The sequence below is a fragment of the Ruditapes philippinarum genome, unplaced genomic scaffold (genome assembly GCF_026571515.1).
Source record: "Ruditapes philippinarum isolate M1 unplaced genomic scaffold, ASM2657151v2 ctg977_1_1_1_1, whole genome shotgun sequence".
NCBI lineage: Eukaryota > Metazoa > Mollusca > Bivalvia > Venerida > Veneridae > Ruditapes > Ruditapes philippinarum.
The window spans coordinates 204,003-222,836 of record NW_026864126.1 but is presented as its reverse complement, the minus strand read 5'-3'; the positions used below and the strand labels follow the sequence as shown (position 1 = coordinate 222,836).

The 18,834-nt window shown below is 32.4% G+C and overlaps 1 protein-coding gene across 1 annotated transcript in view; it reads left to right on the top strand.

The window, feature by feature from the left end:
• Window positions 1-15,206, top strand: part of LOC132724491 (fibropellin-1-like) — a 32,426-nt gene extending 17,220 nt beyond the window's left edge. Inside the window, exons 17-28 of the mRNA XM_060709363.1 lie at window positions 228-341; window positions 651-764; window positions 3,030-3,143; window positions 3,761-3,874; window positions 6,302-6,415; window positions 6,984-7,097; window positions 7,474-7,587; window positions 11,607-11,717; window positions 11,908-12,096; window positions 12,779-12,996; window positions 13,570-13,723; window positions 14,803-15,206. Coding sequence (XP_060565346.1) covers window positions 228-341; window positions 651-764; window positions 3,030-3,143; window positions 3,761-3,874; window positions 6,302-6,415; window positions 6,984-7,097; window positions 7,474-7,587; window positions 11,607-11,717; window positions 11,908-12,096; window positions 12,779-12,996; window positions 13,570-13,723; window positions 14,803-14,879 — 1,547 coding nt within the window. The 3' untranslated portion in view covers window positions 14,880-15,206. The remainder of the gene's footprint in view (window positions 1-227; window positions 342-650; window positions 765-3,029; window positions 3,144-3,760; window positions 3,875-6,301; window positions 6,416-6,983; window positions 7,098-7,473; window positions 7,588-11,606; window positions 11,718-11,907; window positions 12,097-12,778; window positions 12,997-13,569; window positions 13,724-14,802) is intronic.
• Window positions 15,207-18,834: the final 3,628 nt, after the last annotated feature.

The window sequence follows — 18,834 nt, the reverse complement described above, 5'->3', positions numbered from 1 at the left end:
CTGTTAGAACTTTATAATTTATGATTGTTTACATTTACATTATGTCCTAGTTATTACATCGCTTGTTTTCGATGTCACTAGATCGTTTTACTTTTGTCTTATAATTTTCGGCTTTGGCGTGTCCTTTCATGTACAATAATGTTATATTATAAAAGCTCACCAAACGTTTTATTACGATTTTCTTCATGAAAGGAAACATAATATATGCACCTCTCTACTCTACACAGATATTGATGAATGTGCTAGCAACCCGTGTCAGAATGGCGCCACGTGCACTAATCTTCTGAACCACTACACATGCACGTGTGCCGGGGGTTGGCAAGGCTATGATTGTGATACTGGTAACTTATTTTACTTTTTTGATAAATGCTTTTGCCAGTGTTTTTTTTACAGGTCATTCAATTTTATGTCCTAATTACAGGATTGTAATAATGTGATATTTAAATTCATATGGAAGCATGAATGTATATTCTCAGAGTGTTCAAAGATTTTCACGGGTACTATCCTGTATTTCATTGCAAGTGAAAAAGAACTTGTGAATATCTTGTCTCATTTCATATAAAACCTAAAAAGGTTTTTAAAAAACTTGCATATTTAATTGTTACATGTATTTGGAAATTATACCTTTAATCATGTCACGAATATTTCAGATATCGATGAATGCGCGAGTAACCCGTGCTTTAACGGTGCAGCGTGTAATAATTTATTAGACAGATACACGTGTGATTGTACGGGTGGTTGGCAAGGATATGACTGTGATGTTGGTACGTATAAATTACTTTAGTAAAGGATTTTTTTTGTTCTTAAATAAATATATTTAGTTTATGCTTTGGTATGGAAATTAGTTAAAATGTGGAATTTTACAGTCTGTTAGATTTATAAAGTGTGTAATAATTATGTTATCAGGACGACAGCGCGTGTGTATTTGGAAATACAAGCATTTGTAACAGTTACCAACGTCCCCGCGCCCCAGGGAAAGTTTATATGAAGCATAAAATTGTGCTATTTCAAAAGATTGAGGTATGGATCTCCGGACTTTCAGTCCAAAATTATGATCAATGCTAGATTTGCAAATGCAACAATAAATTCATTTAAGAAATAAAATGAAACACGGAATTTAAAAATAAATCATGTTAAGCTTTGACCTCTAAGTGTGATCTTGACATTGGAGGAAGGGGTGCAGGTATTGTGCATGGCATATTGTCTTATTATTGTAACTATTTGTGCCAAGTATTATCAAAATCCCTTGAACTAAGAAGAAGTTATAGATCAGACACAGAATGTACCCAATAGCAGATTATGTTAATCTTTGACCTCTAATTATGACTTTGGAGGTAGGGACCCATGTGTTCATATTCCACAATAGTCTTAAACAGAACGAGTGAAGTACGGAATCCGTACAAAGCAAACATTTATACAGTGTTGTTTCCATCATTTTTTTATATGCCCGAAAAAATTTCGGGCATATTATGTTATACCCCCTGGCGTCCGTCCATCCGTCTGTCCGGGCGAACATCCAATGGTTTATGAGCTTCATTCCGTTCATAATTTTGATTAAAGAAAGAAGGAAATCCCATAAAACGACTGGTTTATGTGGTAATTTTACTGGTTTATGGGGAAAATGCCACATAAAGATCAAAGAAAAGGCACATTAACCCAAATGTTGGCACGTCCGTCCGTCTGTCCGTTAGCAATTGTGTTTCCGGAGCATATCTTAAAGGAATACTCAGGTAAATATATGACAAAATATTAAATTTACCATATTTACTTCACTTACGCTATTAAAATAAAGTTTTTAAAGTGATTAAAAGTCTCAGCATGTTTTTTTCTGTATAAATACTTTATAATGTTAGTTTAAAACGTAAATAAGACTACAGTATGTTGGACGAAATGAGGACGCAGACAGAACTAATAAGTAGTTTTAAAACAAGTCATTTGACAATTACAATCCCTAGAAGTTAAAGAAAAATAACAAATATTGTGAATATTGCAAGATTAAAGCAAGCCTAAGTCGCTCATTTGACAGGCTCTTTTATGTTTTTATAGTTCACGGTGATAACTATTGTGAAATCTAAATGCTCTTACCTGACCCGCGTGGGTCAGGTTAGGAGAAAAACATTTATTTCTTTATATGGAGAAAAATTTTGTTCCCTAGATTACTTAGTCTATTCATTTGGATGACATTTATAGAATATTGGACAGAAAATTAAAATCTAAAAGATGAAAATTTTGCCTGTGTCTCCCTTTAAGTTTCATTTGGCCCACAATATTCAAACTTCATAGGATGATTGTCAATATTAGGTAGAAAACCCCTATTGATTTTAGGGTCAAAAGGTCATAGGTCAATATCACTATTACCTTAAAACTGAAAACAGTTTCCGGAGCACAACTAAAGTTCTGTTTGGCCCACAGTGTTCAAACTTCATAGGATGATAGTCTATATTGAGTAGAAGATCCATATAATTTAAGGGTCACAATGTCACAGGTCAAGGTCATTCTTACTTTTAAACTGAAAACAGTTTCCGGGGCATAACTTACGTTCCATTTAGCCCACAATATTCAAACTTCATAGTATGATTGTCCATATTAAGTTGAAGACCCCTATTGATTTTGGGGTCACAAGGTCAAAGGTCAAAGTCACTATTCCCTAGAACAGAAAACAGTTTCAAAAACATTACTTAAGTTCTATTTGTCCCACAGTGTTCAAACTTCATAGGATGATTGTCAATATTGGGAAGAATACCCCAATTGATTTTGTGGTCACAAGATCAATTTGAAAGTTCATGGTTGCTATTACCTCAAAACTGAAAACAGTTTCCAGAGCATAACTTTAGTTCCATTTGGCCCACAATATTCAAACTTCATAGGAGGATTGATATTTGAAAGAGGTTATACTTTACTTAATTCCATTCTCTTACAAATGCTTCATCCTGACTAAATTAAAAAAAAAAAACACTTTCGGGCATATAATGCTTCGCCTAGCTGTGCTCTTGTTGTCACTAGCACAATGTGCTTTTAACTTATTTCAGATATCGATGAATGTGCTAGTAATCCGTGCAAAAATGGCGCCGCATGTGCGAACGAACAGAACCGTTTTGTGTGCACGTGCACTGGTGGCTGGACTGGTACTGACTGTAATACTGGTAATATTTTCTTAAATTTACTTTCTTTTTAATTTTTGTTTTCATTTAAATATTGCTATAAATACAAAATATATATATTTCAATATATTTTGAATCAAACAAAACGATTGTGAAATCAACTTCATAATTAGATATTTATTTCATTTATTTCTCTGTCGTTATTTTATGAAAAATCAAGTATGCGATCCATTTGAGAGCCAGGGGTCAATAAGATTTCACCAGTAAAACAGTAAAGAAAATTCTTAAAGTTAAACATTCATTTTTACCAACGCGAAATGAATTTAAAGGAATATATACAAATGTACAAAGACAGTGCTTAAGAGTGTTATGGTTATTTAACAAACAACAGAGCTGAACCCTTCGGATGCCAGTTAAATATAAAAATTTGAAACTTTCGTCTTCGTGTCATCGACTTGGTTTAATGTTTATCTTTTGGTGTGTGTCACTCGTTCTTTTCTTGCATCGAAACAATTAAGAGGATGAAAACAAGAGTCTGTCTCTGTATAATAACAACTTTATCGAACACTTTTTGAGGAAAAAACTTAAACATTCTATATAAAATAAAGTTGGGAGATACATGTTTTTTGTCTGAGTGTTAGTTTATTTTTTGTTTTTAGATGTCAATGAATGTGCTAGCAACCCGTGTCAGAATGGAGCCACGTGTAACAACTTGCAGAATCATTACACATGTACGTGCGCTGCTGGTTGGCAAGGAACTAACTGTGATCAGGGTAGGTCAATTTTACTTGTATACACTTTTTATAGTATTATAGTTTTGAATAGTTAAATATACATTGAAGAAGCTTTAATTTTCTGTGATGAGCAAACAATAATTTCAAGTTTGATTTTGTTTCGAAAGCACTAAATCCTATAGTTGTTCCTAGAAAAACATCGTGAGATGAATATAAATAGTAATTCACACATTGCAAAGGGCTTTAAATTCCACGTACATTACCAAAACAGGTCAAAACATGCAAAGATAACATTTACTGCGTTACTCACGCATTAGAGAAAAGCTGATAAATACGGCAAAATCAGTAATTAATCGCACATGACATGTGAATCCGATAACTTTGTCAAAGCTTTTGGTAAAGTTTTCTCGAAAAGGTGGCCGATTAGCAGAAATCGAACAATGGACGTATAAAGGTATTAAAATAGATGTGGTAGAATCGTTTACTTATTTGGGATTTATGGTCAGTACTGGCGGTTCATTCAAGCGTGGCATAGACACTTTATCTGGTAAAGCCGGGAAAGCTGTGCACTCACTATATACATTAACTAGAGGCATGGATATACCAATTAACATTCAATTCCACTTATTCGATTCATACGTGTCCCCAATCTTATGCTATTCGTCCGAAATATGGGGATTTTCAAAGGCTGATACAATTGAAAGAGTTCATAGGAAATTTATTAAAAGTGTGTTGAACGTTAAAATGTCCACAAGCAATCTAGCGATATATGGCGAAACAGGAAGAACGCCTCTTTTTATAAATTGGAGTATAAGGATTATTAAATATTGGTTTAAACTTGTTAACAATAACGTAAACTGTATATTACAAAATGTGTATAACAATATGTTTTTGTGGTGTGAAAAAGGAGAAAATAATTGGCTGTTTAAAGTTAAGACATTACTAAATAGAATAGGATTTGGCGAGGTGTGGTTATTTCCATCATCAGTTGAGCCAAGATTATTTATACCTACATTGAGATTAAGACTGATGGACATTTACATTTCAGAGTGGCGGGCTAAAGTGAACGGTAGCCCAAGTCTGGTATTTTTCAGGGAAATTAAAGAGAGGTTTGAACTGTCAAAATATCTTTTGATAATTGAAAATAAGAAACATAGACAATATTTATCAAAGCTTAGAATGTCATCTCATTGGCTAAATATAGAATACGGTCGACATAGAAATATAGAAAGACAAAATAGACTGTGTGAATTATGCGAACAATGTACAATAGAAGATGAATATCATTTTGTCTTGGAATGTAGTTTTTATAATACATTACGTATTAGGTATATCCCAAGATATTTCCGTGTTAGACCAAGTATGGTAAAATTTGTTGAACTGATGAAAACTGAGAGTAAACCATTGCTTTATAAAATTTCAGTGTATATAAAACATGCTTTCCATAAACGACAAGAATTTTTAAATGCCGCGTAGAGGAAGAACTACACATGTATTGCATTTACTAATATCCGGAAAGAGTAATTTATTATCAGTAACATTTTTTGTTAATCGATTTATGTGATATCTAAACTTTAGAAACACTCTCTTTGATTATGTAACTTGTATATAATTATGTGTTTTAACTATGTCATTGTTGTCACAAATGTATTTATATATTGGTTGATGTCGATGTGCTGTATATGCATAAGACTGAATAAATTTTCTGTTCTGTTCTGTTCTCAAAATCGATGTTCTTTAAATAGTTTGGCTCATTTGGAAGCATACAACTCCCGAATACTACACAACTAGACATTATTTACATACAGGTGTAACGTTTTATTTAACTATTGAACTATTTTCTTCTATATGGATGTGAGAAATGGGGATAAATAATCATGAAAGAATGTATGAAAAATTAAAAAAAAATATGAATATACTTTTCATTGTAAAAATGTTATACAGAAAGTGTCGGTTAATATGCGATTCAGTAATCAATGTTTATTCCAAACAATGATAAGCCGTTGACACCAGTATACATAATCTTTTGGCTAGATAACTTTTTGATTCTAATCTTTATTTCTCCAAAACTGATAACTGAATATAACGGAAGCGTCCTGGTGCCAATTTAACATGTTCTATAAAAAAAGATAACTCCTACGTAAGAGATAAAAAAGCCTAATTAGGAGTTTACAACTCCTACGTAGGACTTTATAAATCCTACGTAGAAGAACACTTATAAAGTACTTTAAAACTCCTAATTAGGTTTTTCTATATCCTACGTAGGAGTTATAAACTCCTAATTAGGCTTTTTTTTTTAACTCCTACGTAGGAGTTATAAAGTCCTACGTAGGAGTTATCTTTTTTTTATAGAACATTTTCAATTGGCACCAGGACGCTTCCGTAGAATATCCCAAGATGTGATTTGAAAATCATTTTTAGTGTCTGGGTGTTTTTGTTTAATTCACATGTATATTATCTATTCAGACATTGACGAATGCGCGAGCAATCCGTGCAAGAATGGAGCCACTTGTAATAACTTGTTAGATCTGTACACATGTGACTGTGCTGGTGGTTGGCAGGGTTATGATTGTGACGTTGGTAAAGTAACCTTTTTTTTTAATTTCACATAAATTATTAAGATAAGTAGAATTTTCCTTGACACTACTTTACTAATTTTGTAAAATAGGATGGTAATTAATTTTGATATGTTCTGTTTCCATACTTGTAAATATATCAGCTGGTTGTATTGGATATATCTTATGTTTAAATTTATATTACTTTATCATCTATTTTATAACACATATTAAAATGTGACATTGCAATTCTAACTTTTTTGTTTTGTGTTGGCATTTCTTATTATATATGCAGGATAATTAAGATTATTCTATTATTATAAAGATTTATCTGTTATGTTTTTGTAATAACTTTAAATTTCATGATTGTTTATATTACATGCTATGTCCTAGTAATTAAATCGTTTGTTTTCGATGTAACTAGACTGATGTACATTTTTCCCATGATTTGTGGCGTTGTCGTCCCCATTCGTGTAGCGATATATTATAAAAGCTCACCAAACTTTTCATTATGTTTTTCTTCATTTTATCAAATTGTTTAGTATACCTTAATGAAAGGACACATAATATATGTACCTCTTTTCTCTACACAGATATTGATGAATGTGCTAGCAACCCTTGTCAGAATGGAGCCACGTGCAACAATCTTCTGAACCACTACACATGCACTTGTGCCGGGGGTTGGCAAGGCTATGATTGTGATACTGGTAACTTATTTTACTTTTTGATAAATGATTTTGCCAGTTTTTTACAGGATTGTTTTTTTGTTTGTTTGTATTATTTTACGCATTTACCCAACAGTCTTTCAGTCATATAGGCGGGTAGTTTCCTAACAGGATTGTAATAATGTGATATTTAAATTCATATGGAAGCATGCATGTATATTCCTAGAGTGTTCATAGATTTCATTAGTACTATCCTGTATTTCATTGTAAGTGAAAAAAAACTAGTGTAGATTCAATATCTGGTCTTATTTTATATAAAACCTAAAAAAAAAGATTTATAACTTGAATATTAAGTTGTTACATGAATTGAAATATTTGTTTGGAAATTATATCTTTAATCATGTCACGAATATTTCAGATATCGATGAATGCGCAAGTAACCCGTGCTTTAACGGTGCAACATGTAATAATTTATTAGACAGATACACGTGTGATTGTACTGGTGGTTGGCAAGGATATGACTGTGATGTTGGTACGGCATTACTAACTTTAGTCAAGGATTTTTTTCTAGTTCTTAAATCCATAAATTTTGTTTATGTTTTGATATGAAAATTAATGAAAATGTGGAATTTTACAGTCTGATGAATTTATGAAGTGTGTAATAATTATGTTATCAGGAAGACAAAGCTTCTAAATGTGATGATTTTGAAAAAAATCCACACTTACATGAATGGATAACTTACCACGTTTTGGTAAAAATCAAAACGTATAAGATTTAAAAAACCAAATAATGAGTATAGTGTATACAGCAATATCTCTGATGCCTCCAGATTGAATTTTGAAAATGAGTATAAAGTTTTCCAAAATACGCGCACGATAGAATGACGAATGCACGAAATCGCTGCTAAATGGATAATAACACAAAAAAGACCTTAACATTGCAGCGTGATATTTTGGTCTCTCACATTTTGATCTCACACATCTTATTCTGTTAACGTTCAACATTCAACAATTATGTGCTAAAAGAAAGACACATTGTGTTTTACAGATGGTTTTAGAAACTAACATAACATTATGGAATCAACAAAATCTTCTAGAAAAACATGTCATCACTTTACTGCATTAAATTACGAAGTATCTGTTAATTCTGTTTCACAAGAAGTGCATTGTAACACCGCACTTTGGGGTCAAACGCACTTTGGGGTCCGACCCCAAAGTGCGTTAAACTTCGCACCGCACTTTGGGGTCCAACGCACTTTGGGGTCAAAATCGAGAAATTGACCCCAAAGTGCGTTAATATGCTACATATCAACGCACTTTGGGTTCAGGGGTATAAAGGTGTAATCTGAGTTCTGCTTAAATACTGAGTACTGACTTATTTTCGATCTGCGACATTGAAAAATTTGAGGTGGAGTTCAAGATGGCGGTCAATACTTTATGATGCTGAAGTGATAAAAGTTTCATTAATTTTACCACTTGAAATATCTGTTCATATTACAAAATTACGTTGGCATAATAAAGATATTTGCATTTTTTTTGTTTTTAGTTTTGCATACATATTTCATTTTAGTTTTGCGTACATATTTTTTTTCAGTTTTGTATACATATTGTTTTTTTAGTTTTGCATACATATTTTATTTTACTTTTCGCACACATTTTATTTTTGTTTTTTTCGTACATATTTTAGCCAATCAAAACAGCCTTCACATCTCATAACAGCCCATAGTTGAGTATAAAACTAGCACAGTGGTTTGGACACATTTCGGACCATTTTTGGGATCGGCCCTGTCGTTTTCGGCAGGGCAAAGATGGTTTCGGCCAACCCTTTTCGGCCCATTTTGTAAATTATATGTATCTTATATAATTATTGTTTTTTTTTATTATTATATACTATAATATCAGTGTCTTTTTTTTTTGAAAGGGCAATTGATTGGTGATCAGTTATTATTCCATGAATACGCATCACTCAACCCCACCCATAAACCAAGCCGACCACTGGTAAAATCTTCGCCCTGCGAGGGGGGATACTCAGATCATGACATTACTGCCTTATGCCCCGGGACAGCGCATACATTTAAACACGATTTTTTTATAACGCGCAGTCCTCCGGGGCAAGAGAGGTGGTTACAACCAGATAATGTGCAGAACTTATATGCCAGGTATACCGGCTCAAGGTCGGGGACACCTACAGATCAAAGGATTAAAACTTGGGTTTCATTCTCCTTAACCCCATGAAGGATTTTAAGTGTTGTTATTTTTTTTGATACCTCCAAAAATGAAAATGTTGGTGCATTTGCAAATGGGGTACTGTAATTACCAGATGGCGAAGTGTTTGAAAATGGTGTTTCACAAATGGCGTAATTATCCAAACCTCTACTTTACAAATGGCGTCATGTACAAATATGTACGAAAAAAAATATGTACAAAAAACTAAAATAAAATATGTACAAAAACCTAAAATAGAATATGTATGCAAACTATTCAAGAATACGTATGCAAAACTAAAAAGGAATACGTATGCAAAACTAATAAACGTATGTATTTAAAACAAAAACAAAATTATGTACGACATACAAAAAAAAATATGTACGAAAAAAAAAAAGTATCCAAAAAATTCAAATGTCACTTTTATGCCACCGTTCATAAAATCAAGTACAGAAATTGTGTATCCCTAAAATTAAAAGATGCTGCGAAAAATATCCTGTTTTGTCAGTCATTTATTTGATTACTTTTGGTGCCATATTGAGCCCATTTAAATATGTTTGGAATGAAATAAAATGCAGTTAACATTTTTTCCAAAGAACTATATTGCAATGTCGTGGTGAAACATCAAGTTTTTCAATCGGACTATAAATAGTGATTTTTACAGATACATTATTAAGCTTATCAACAAATTTAAGGGTTTTTGTAAGCTCCACAACAACCGTTCGCCAGAGGCTTTTTTATGGGAAATCTTACATACTTCTTTAGAAAGAGCAAACATGAATTTTATAATTTTAAAATAATGGTATCAGAGAAATGTAAGATGCTTGTTACCTGAATAAACAAGCGATAAATGTGAAATTATTTGTCATAAAAGTAGTCAGAACAATGTAGAATTTGACTTCCATATAAAATACTAATTCACTATAACTGTACTCATCATTGCCAAAAAGCAACAGATGAAAAAGATGGTTCAGGTAATTGGCCAATGTGTATTTTTTGGATAATATAGAAGAACATCAAAGTAAAAAAGCTTTTAAGAAAAACAAGTAAAAGCATAATGGGCCTTTAAAACGTTATTTTTAACCCTCGGCGGGATCGATACTCCACAATTCCCTCTTTACCCCCAGTGAGAATTTTACATTATTCTGAAGCTCCGCTCTTAATGTGCGACTACTTAAATATTAGTACTGTCTGTACGGACTACTACTTAAAGCCGTATCTACACCTAGTCAAGCTTCTTATATGTCACATTTAGCTAAATAAATGGCTCTTTCAACATATTATCAGGCACATTATTTTTTACTGAAATGTCTTTCTAAAATTTCCAAGAATTTATACCTTTGTCTATGCTAAGACTCATATTTCTATAAAATGTGACTAAATTAAATAAAAAACGGGAAAATAATGCATTTAGCTAAAAACAATGGAGTTAATTAAAGGTGTACATTCTTTTAAAATAAATGGAACATTTGATAAAAATATTTTTAGCTTAATAATTGATACAAATTCTTTATTTGGTGATTTATTTGGTGAAAGTTCTTCACTTACGCATAATCAAAACCATTTAAATCCCTATTCATTCTACTATAATTCAAGGCACATGTTTGTGTCTATTGAATACCTTGATTTTTTATTTTTACCATTGGCTTTGGCTACAATATATTATTTAAAACATAATGAACATTAATTTTCTATGACCCCAAAGTGCGGTCGTTTGCCTGATGTTAAAAAATGCATATGTACCTGTTTAACGCACTTTGGGGTCGAAATTGGACCACAAAGTGCGTAACGCACTCTGGGGTCGGACCCCAAAGTACGTAACGCACTTTGGGGTTTGACCCCAAAGTGCGTTTGACCCCAAAGTGCGGTGTTACAGTGCATTATCATAACATGAGGTTTTGGACAACTTGTAATTGACGAAATGTAAATTTTACTTGACATAATGTAATAATACAATGAAAGCATGTGTTATCAAAAGTATTTGATGATCATGTGCCTTTATCTAAAAACGAAAAGAAAATTTAACAAGACAAACAACAACCACAACAAAACAGCAATAACATCTCCAAAACAACAATAGAAAAAGCAAAAAAAAAAAAAAAAAAAAAAAAAAAAAAAAAAAAAACAAACAAAAAAAACTCTGACTAGTGATGATAAAATCTGAATGAAATTGTAATCTATGTCAATATGACTAAGTAATACGTAGATTTGAACTTTAATCAAATTGGAATAACGTTTAATAAAATTGAAACAAAGAAAATATAAACAATGACAAGGATATTATACATGTATTTAAAACTGTTATTATTTTTTTTTCCTGTAAACAACAAATTTCTCTAATTTCAGATATTGATGAATGTCTTAGTAGCCCGTGTATTAATGGTACCTGCTCGAATCTTCAGAATGCGTACTCGTGTACATGTTTCCCAAAATACACAGCCAGAAATTGTGATTACTGTAAGTTATATCTTTGTGTTTCTTTTGAATGGAAAAAAAGCTACCTTTAATATTGAATAAATTTAGAAAAATATTTGATGGTAGTTTCGAAATAATTTGTATATTTGTATCATTTGAAAATGATCTTTAACAGTTTCATAATAATGCAGAACAACATTTTGAAAAGTTTTTAATGATTATATTTTTAAAGTGATCGGAAGTCCAATGGATGGTCAGTGGGGTCAATGGGCGTCATGGCAGGGGTGCTCAGCTACCTGTGGAACCGGAAGGAAACGCCGATACCGAGCATGTGACGACCCTCCACCCGATTACGGTGGACAACCATGTGTGGGTGACGGGTTCGACGAAACATCGTGCTCCGGTGGAAGTGCATGCCCTGGTATGTTACTTCCTGTCTATTTATGAGTAATTTACTCGCTTAATATTTGGAATGAACTGATCTATTTTATCAATCTGGACAAAACCACGTGTCACCTAAAAATTAGCGAAAATTATTGCTTAAGTACTGACTGAAAAAACTCAGAGCACACCATGGTGTGATAGCATAAATGTGTCGCCGGTTTATCCGATTTTGCACGGATCGCATGTTACCACCAGTAAGCGAAAAAAAGTATAATACAAAGATATTATTATTATAAATGTTTCTATGGCGTATCAATTAGCACAATATTGGTACCTTATATGAGCATATAAAGAAAACAAACTGAGTATGTACGTTTTGATCATACGTTAGTAAAACTAAAAGTGCCTTCTTATTTAATAGTTTTATCGACATAGAGTCGATACGAAAATACAGTTTGTTATAAGAATTTCTCAAACTGTTCCTTCATTATGATTTTTTTTGTTTTGTTTTTTGAATTTGACGTCTGTATCTGTAAGAAGATGAATTTAATACATAATAAATTTCTTTCAAGTAAAATTCAAAATAATGTGAAATTAGCAATTTTTCCCTATCATGCAACAACCAAAAAAACGCAAAACAAACCTAACATGTCAAAATAACGGTCTTTCTATTATAATGTCCTATTCATCTACATGTACTTTACATACATTTGTTTCAGTTGTTATTGACGGAAACTGGGGAGCCTGGACTACTGTTTCTTCGTGCAGCGCCACCTGTGGTGCAGGAAAATCACTGAAGACTCGACAGTGCGATAATCCAGCACCTAGCAATGGCGGTAATGTGTGCAGCGGTGATGCTGCTGTTCTGTCAACTTGTGTTCTAGCAAACTGCACCGCGGCAAGTGGCTCGAACTCAAACGGAGGTGCTTATGTCAATGTAAGAATAACCTTTTTAATCATATATATATACAAGTACATTTTACTCTAACCAAGCAAACAAAAATACGGCGTATAGAAAACACTTTTTCACGAAAATGTACTTATCACTTTTAGATGATAGATATCAAAATGATACACTGTTAGCAGCGTATAAATTTATTCCAACTCATAACAATTTTTACTTTTCTATCTGTTGGGCAAATATACGCATACATAATAATAATACATGAAATAAACCCCACTCCCCCCAAAAAAAACAACAAAAAAAAAAAAAACAAAAAAAAACAAAAAAAAAACAACACACACACACACAAACACAAACATAACAACACCACCAACAACAAAAGCAAATACTGTCTTAAATGTTTTCAATCTTACTTTGCGTGGAATCATATTATATAACTAACAAATATTCCACCCTTTGTACATGCTTGTGTCTTAATGCCAACATAGTGGTACCGTATGTCTTCCTAAACCAATAAAGCTGGAAAGTTTACCAAGTATTAAAAAAAATATCAAGAATTAAATGGACATATCTGTTTATTTCTCTTTTTTACTTTATTTTATTTAGAAATGTCCAAATGGCTATTTCTCGTGCTTCTCCGGGAGGATCACGTGCATTCAAGACGTTTTCAAATGTGACTGTTTTAATGACTGTGATGACGGAAGTGATGAGAACATGCAGTGGGCCGGATGTGCTCAATTATGTCCAGATAGCGGCTCAGGTATATACACCGAATTAAATTATAAAAGTGGTAATAAAGGTTCATTCCCTAATCATGTAATTAATTATATAGAGGATATTGAATGAGTGTAGGTTTAATACTAAATTTATTGAACGAGTTGAATAAAATCATATTATGCGAGCCTCTGGCGAGCATTATATTGTTTTATTCAACGAGTTCAATAAATTTAGTATTGAATCTACACGAGTATAATATTCTATTTATCACATATATAAAATAAGAACGGTAACTTGTTAAAAAGAGTCATTTTTCTTTGACGCGCCTATAGTGTAACACTAACATTAGCGCGCTTTAACGCTATGTTTATAGCGCAAATGACGTGACGTCAAAGTGTTATTACACTAGTGTAATATTGTCTAGTGTTATATCGTTTTTATTCAATGGCTTTATTACACTCCTGTGCCGCGGTTTATGTGATAAATATATATATACAATTACGTAAATGTATCCTGCATTATTTTGCATTGTATATCAACATGATATATGTGTATGATACAGTCGATTTTCATTATTGTTTTCCGTTAGGAAATTGCTATTAAAAATTACATATAAGAGAACTTTGGAATGGGCTGTGGCAAGAAAGAAAAATATATTTGTAATTTTGCGTGTGTTTAATTGTTTAAATTGTTAAACAGTTTTATTGACTGAATTTCGATTATTTTATACAATAACAGTTTAACAGTAAATATAATTGAATATGTAATTATTTCGTTACATTAATGACAAACATAATTATCCAAATTTAGTTAGATATTTAAAATATGCTCGTATTTTTCTAACAATGAATGGATATCAGGAACAAGACTCAAAATGATGCTATTTCTTACACAAACTACGTAAATATGGTTTGAAAAATAATATTCGTCCTGTTATGAAGTGGCAAAGACAAATCACGTTTGGCAGGCTAATGGTCTATATTCAATCTTAACACTTTCATTTTATTTTTCCAGAATGCGCATGTGCGAAATGCCTTTTCCGTTTCTAAGAAAATATTGTTATGTCAAAACGTCCATTGAATTCACACAACACTAGATTTATCTAATTTACTATAATTTCAGGTATACAAAGTTCAAACCTGATGATGATGATGATGTTGATGAGCCTGGTATTAGCTGTTGTCAGGAATATATTTTAGAACAAAGAAATCGTAAAATAATCAACGATTTATGTGGGAAAAAATTTTCTAATCATTTTGGAACCAGCCTCTTGCCAATTAAATTTGAAAGTTTATTGAACAATCATGTATACAATTTAAGTATATGTATAACCTTAAATATTTTGATTTCTAATTCAAAAATATACAAAGATTATAGTGGTTTTGTTTGCTTGCGTCAGTCTCTGTGTTTTGTTTTTCTTATTTCGTTAGAACTAACAGTGCTTTCATGTATACACGTTGTGTCAAATAATGTTGCCACTTTATACTCTCTTTGTATGTGCTATCCTTTAAGTCTTCAGAATAAATGTGTTTGCGCATAAGTTTCTTTTGCTTGTACCTTTGATTATCCTGTCAACAATTTCTATGATCTGAAAGTGCGATTAACTTAAGGCCTCAACAGACGGTAGGATTTTGCAGTACAACACCCATTAAAACTAAGATGTACAAGTTAATATTACTGTGTGAAGGCTTCTATTTCTTGAATTCATACAACTTAAAATAGATAAAATAAGAATCCCTAAAGAAAGCCTAACACGGCAAAATTGAAAATGTTGCAGGCTCGGTTTGATTGAGCCTGTTCATGGACGGTACTGTCAAGTGCAAACTACCGTCCACGCCTCCTAGCATCGGCTTAAGCAAAATTCAACATTTAACATGAACTGGTACAATTTTGAAACATCCGCAGATGTATTCATATGGCGGTTATTATGGAACCTTCAATGTGACACGTAAGTGCCATTCCATGAAAAGCGGCATATGATCCCTAAGTAAAAAAATGCGTGTGCCCTAAACGAGAAAACAATGGGCGGAACTAAATAAAATGGAATTTTGAAAGGGGATCAGAGGTTATGAAGTCTGCATATCACAGATAAGACGTCAAAAGACAAATGAATTTAAAAAGCAGACAACATATCCTAAGGGTGAATTAACAGTATTCAAGTGAGGAATACTATAACCACCCAACAAGAAAATAGCCGAATAGAAAGAACTAAATAACCACAAGCACAACAATACTAGACTTACAGGATAGGACATGTTCTATCCCTTAATCCTTGCTGTACAGACCTCCTATGATGACAGGTGAAATATTACCCAATTATCTCCTGATAATGTGTTTAATTAATTAAATTCCAGAACATGTAAACATTGTAGAAAGATGGGGGTAAAATGATGTTGAAAAATTATTCAGGAGAACCAAAGTTGTAGCAAGTTCGAAACCCAAAATATTTTTAGTGAGTATGTAAGTATGTAAGGGATCAATTAGGAGGGAACTGTTTTTAAGGGATTATCCTGATGATTCTTACAATGCAGAATTATTGTCAGATTGCAAGTGTTGTATTGCTTTGAAAATTGTACATCAAATCTCTAATTAGTGATTACAACTAAATCCTGCCATCTGCAATCTATTTATGAGAATATTGCATGGATAAGTGCATCAACTGATCGATGTGAGGATTTCATTTTTTTGTAGACTTTTTGAGGTCAGTCGAGTTCTCGAGTTCTTTTGAAACGTTTTAACTTGATTACATAACAAATATAACTGTGCTGTTAGGATAAACAACATATACGTCACCATTTTATCATTTTAAAAACTAAGCATTCATCATATCTGCTGCAACATTTAGAAAAAAAATCTTTGTATTGAACAGCAGAGATTTAAAAAAAATAAGTTAACTGTGTGTCGAGGGCCTTCATAACCATGAAATCTATAGCAAAAAATAACGTACGAAAAAGTAACTAGTATGTTTTGATTCTTACACTTGAAATAAAGAAAAGGTAATTCCGAAATAACTCCCTAAACGGCATTTAAATGCTTTACAATAGTAGTCGAGATTTTTTAAGGTATACATACATGTTCATCATTTCATTATTATTACTTATAATAACAATTATTGAGGATTTATATTAGAAAAAAAGAGAACATGTTTAAAAATATACCCCCTCCCATTAAAAAAGATAAAAAAATACTCACTTGAATGAGCCGTCTATTCACTTTATCTTATTGCAAATAATAGTACAGTCGACTCTCGTTATCTCGAAGTCATCGGGACCGTCCAAAAAATATCGAGTTAACGAAATGTCGAGATAAACATATAAGGGTTTGAATAAGACAGAAACTGATTTTTACAAAAGACATGTGCATACCGTATGTCAAATGAACTATGATATATCCCCATGTCTTGTTTTCATAGGCCTAGTCAATATTTAACAAAGTAACATTAGTGGATGTTGACCAGCGAAAATACGGGTTTCTGTGATAAAAACACATAGTGAGGTTTACTCAGTAATACACCAATATAGTGAAAACATTGTTTTCAGGGTGGTTGATCCGGATATCCTCCCGGGTTATTTATCAGGTCTTTCTCGATGTTGTTCGACCGCTGATTGATTTGGTGGTGATGTTGTGAAACAATATTGCAACAATAGCGTTTCTATACTTTCACTATTTCATTTACATTTAAAGTCATAATGAATTGATACAGTGTTCGAATATTTATAAAGAACGTAAAATTTACTCATTTTGGAAATAAGTCAGTCAACACCCTAAATAGATTAACTTTTATAAAAACAGCTAAACATGTTACAAACATAATCATCATGATGACACGCGCTATTGAGCTATTATCGTCTAGTTTGTGTTTTTCACACGTCTGAAGGGAACAGACGAAAGAAAACTATTACTCGAGATAAACAAAGGATAATAGTGTGAAAATGACTGTTGGGGCTGAAATCGTACATCGAGATACTGAAAATATCGAAATAAAAATATCGAGATAAATATTTCCAATATAGCTAAAGAAGAAAGAAAATCGGGACTTTCAAAATTTCATCGAGATAATGAAATATCGAGAAAAGCGATGTCGAGATAACGATAGTTGACTGTATTTTAAACAATGTCATTGCGGAAAATAAATCCTGGACCGACTTTACTATTGGTTTTCTGACCAACGCAGATCATTAAAAATTCACGTGGTATAGGCACCGTGTTTTGACTTTTCTGCTCTTGTATTTGATGCTTTTGTTTCTTATTTTAGGATATATCAGAGACAGATAACTTACACATTAGTCAGAATACTCGTTATATTTCTGTAGCTTTCTCATTTTTCTAATTGTTCACATGGTCATCGAAATGGTGGCAATATTGGATCAACAAAAACTGGCTTCCGAGCTTACATGAAATGTATTTTCTTAACCAATAACCATGCAAAGTTCGATGCTTTGCACAATGGTTACAATTGCAAGCCTTTAATAAATTATTTGTATTAGATCAAGATCTTTTGAGCTTCTGTCAAAAGTACGTACATACTCCAATATTTTATTTTTCAGATTATGTAAATGATTTTTTTTCATATTTCTGTAAATTTACAGTAGACATTTAGAAAGATTTATATTCTCTACCGTTTTACAAGTACTTCTGAATATTACACAAAGTAAATAAAAAAAGTCTTCTCATACTGGATGTGTTGACGCCACGTGGTAGTGTAAGTATATTAAGACACACTGCTCAACCCCCTGATTCATCGTTTCAACAGCGTTTGACAAATTGTTCTTTCCCAATGAGTATTGCAGTTATAAAAATGGTATACTGGTTTAGGCTGTCTGTCCGTCTTGCCATCTGGTTGGTTGTCTGGCCGTTTGTGAACATTTTATTCCCAAGTCCGCTGGAATGATTTTATAAACCTCGTCAGGAAGAGCTGCCGTTATGTCCATTTGGATTTTAAGCTTGACCAATAAATGACATTGACTTTCAAGGTTATTGACCTTCAATAGTAATTGCTTATATTTTGCTGAATTTGGCTATAATATTGTAATACATTTACTTAACTATATTGTGAGGAGATGTCATTTTCCTGACGACAGTTCGTTTACTACTGGCGTCAGATGACGTATAACCAAATCATTTTTGCAGCGCATATGTCGTATAATAATGCAT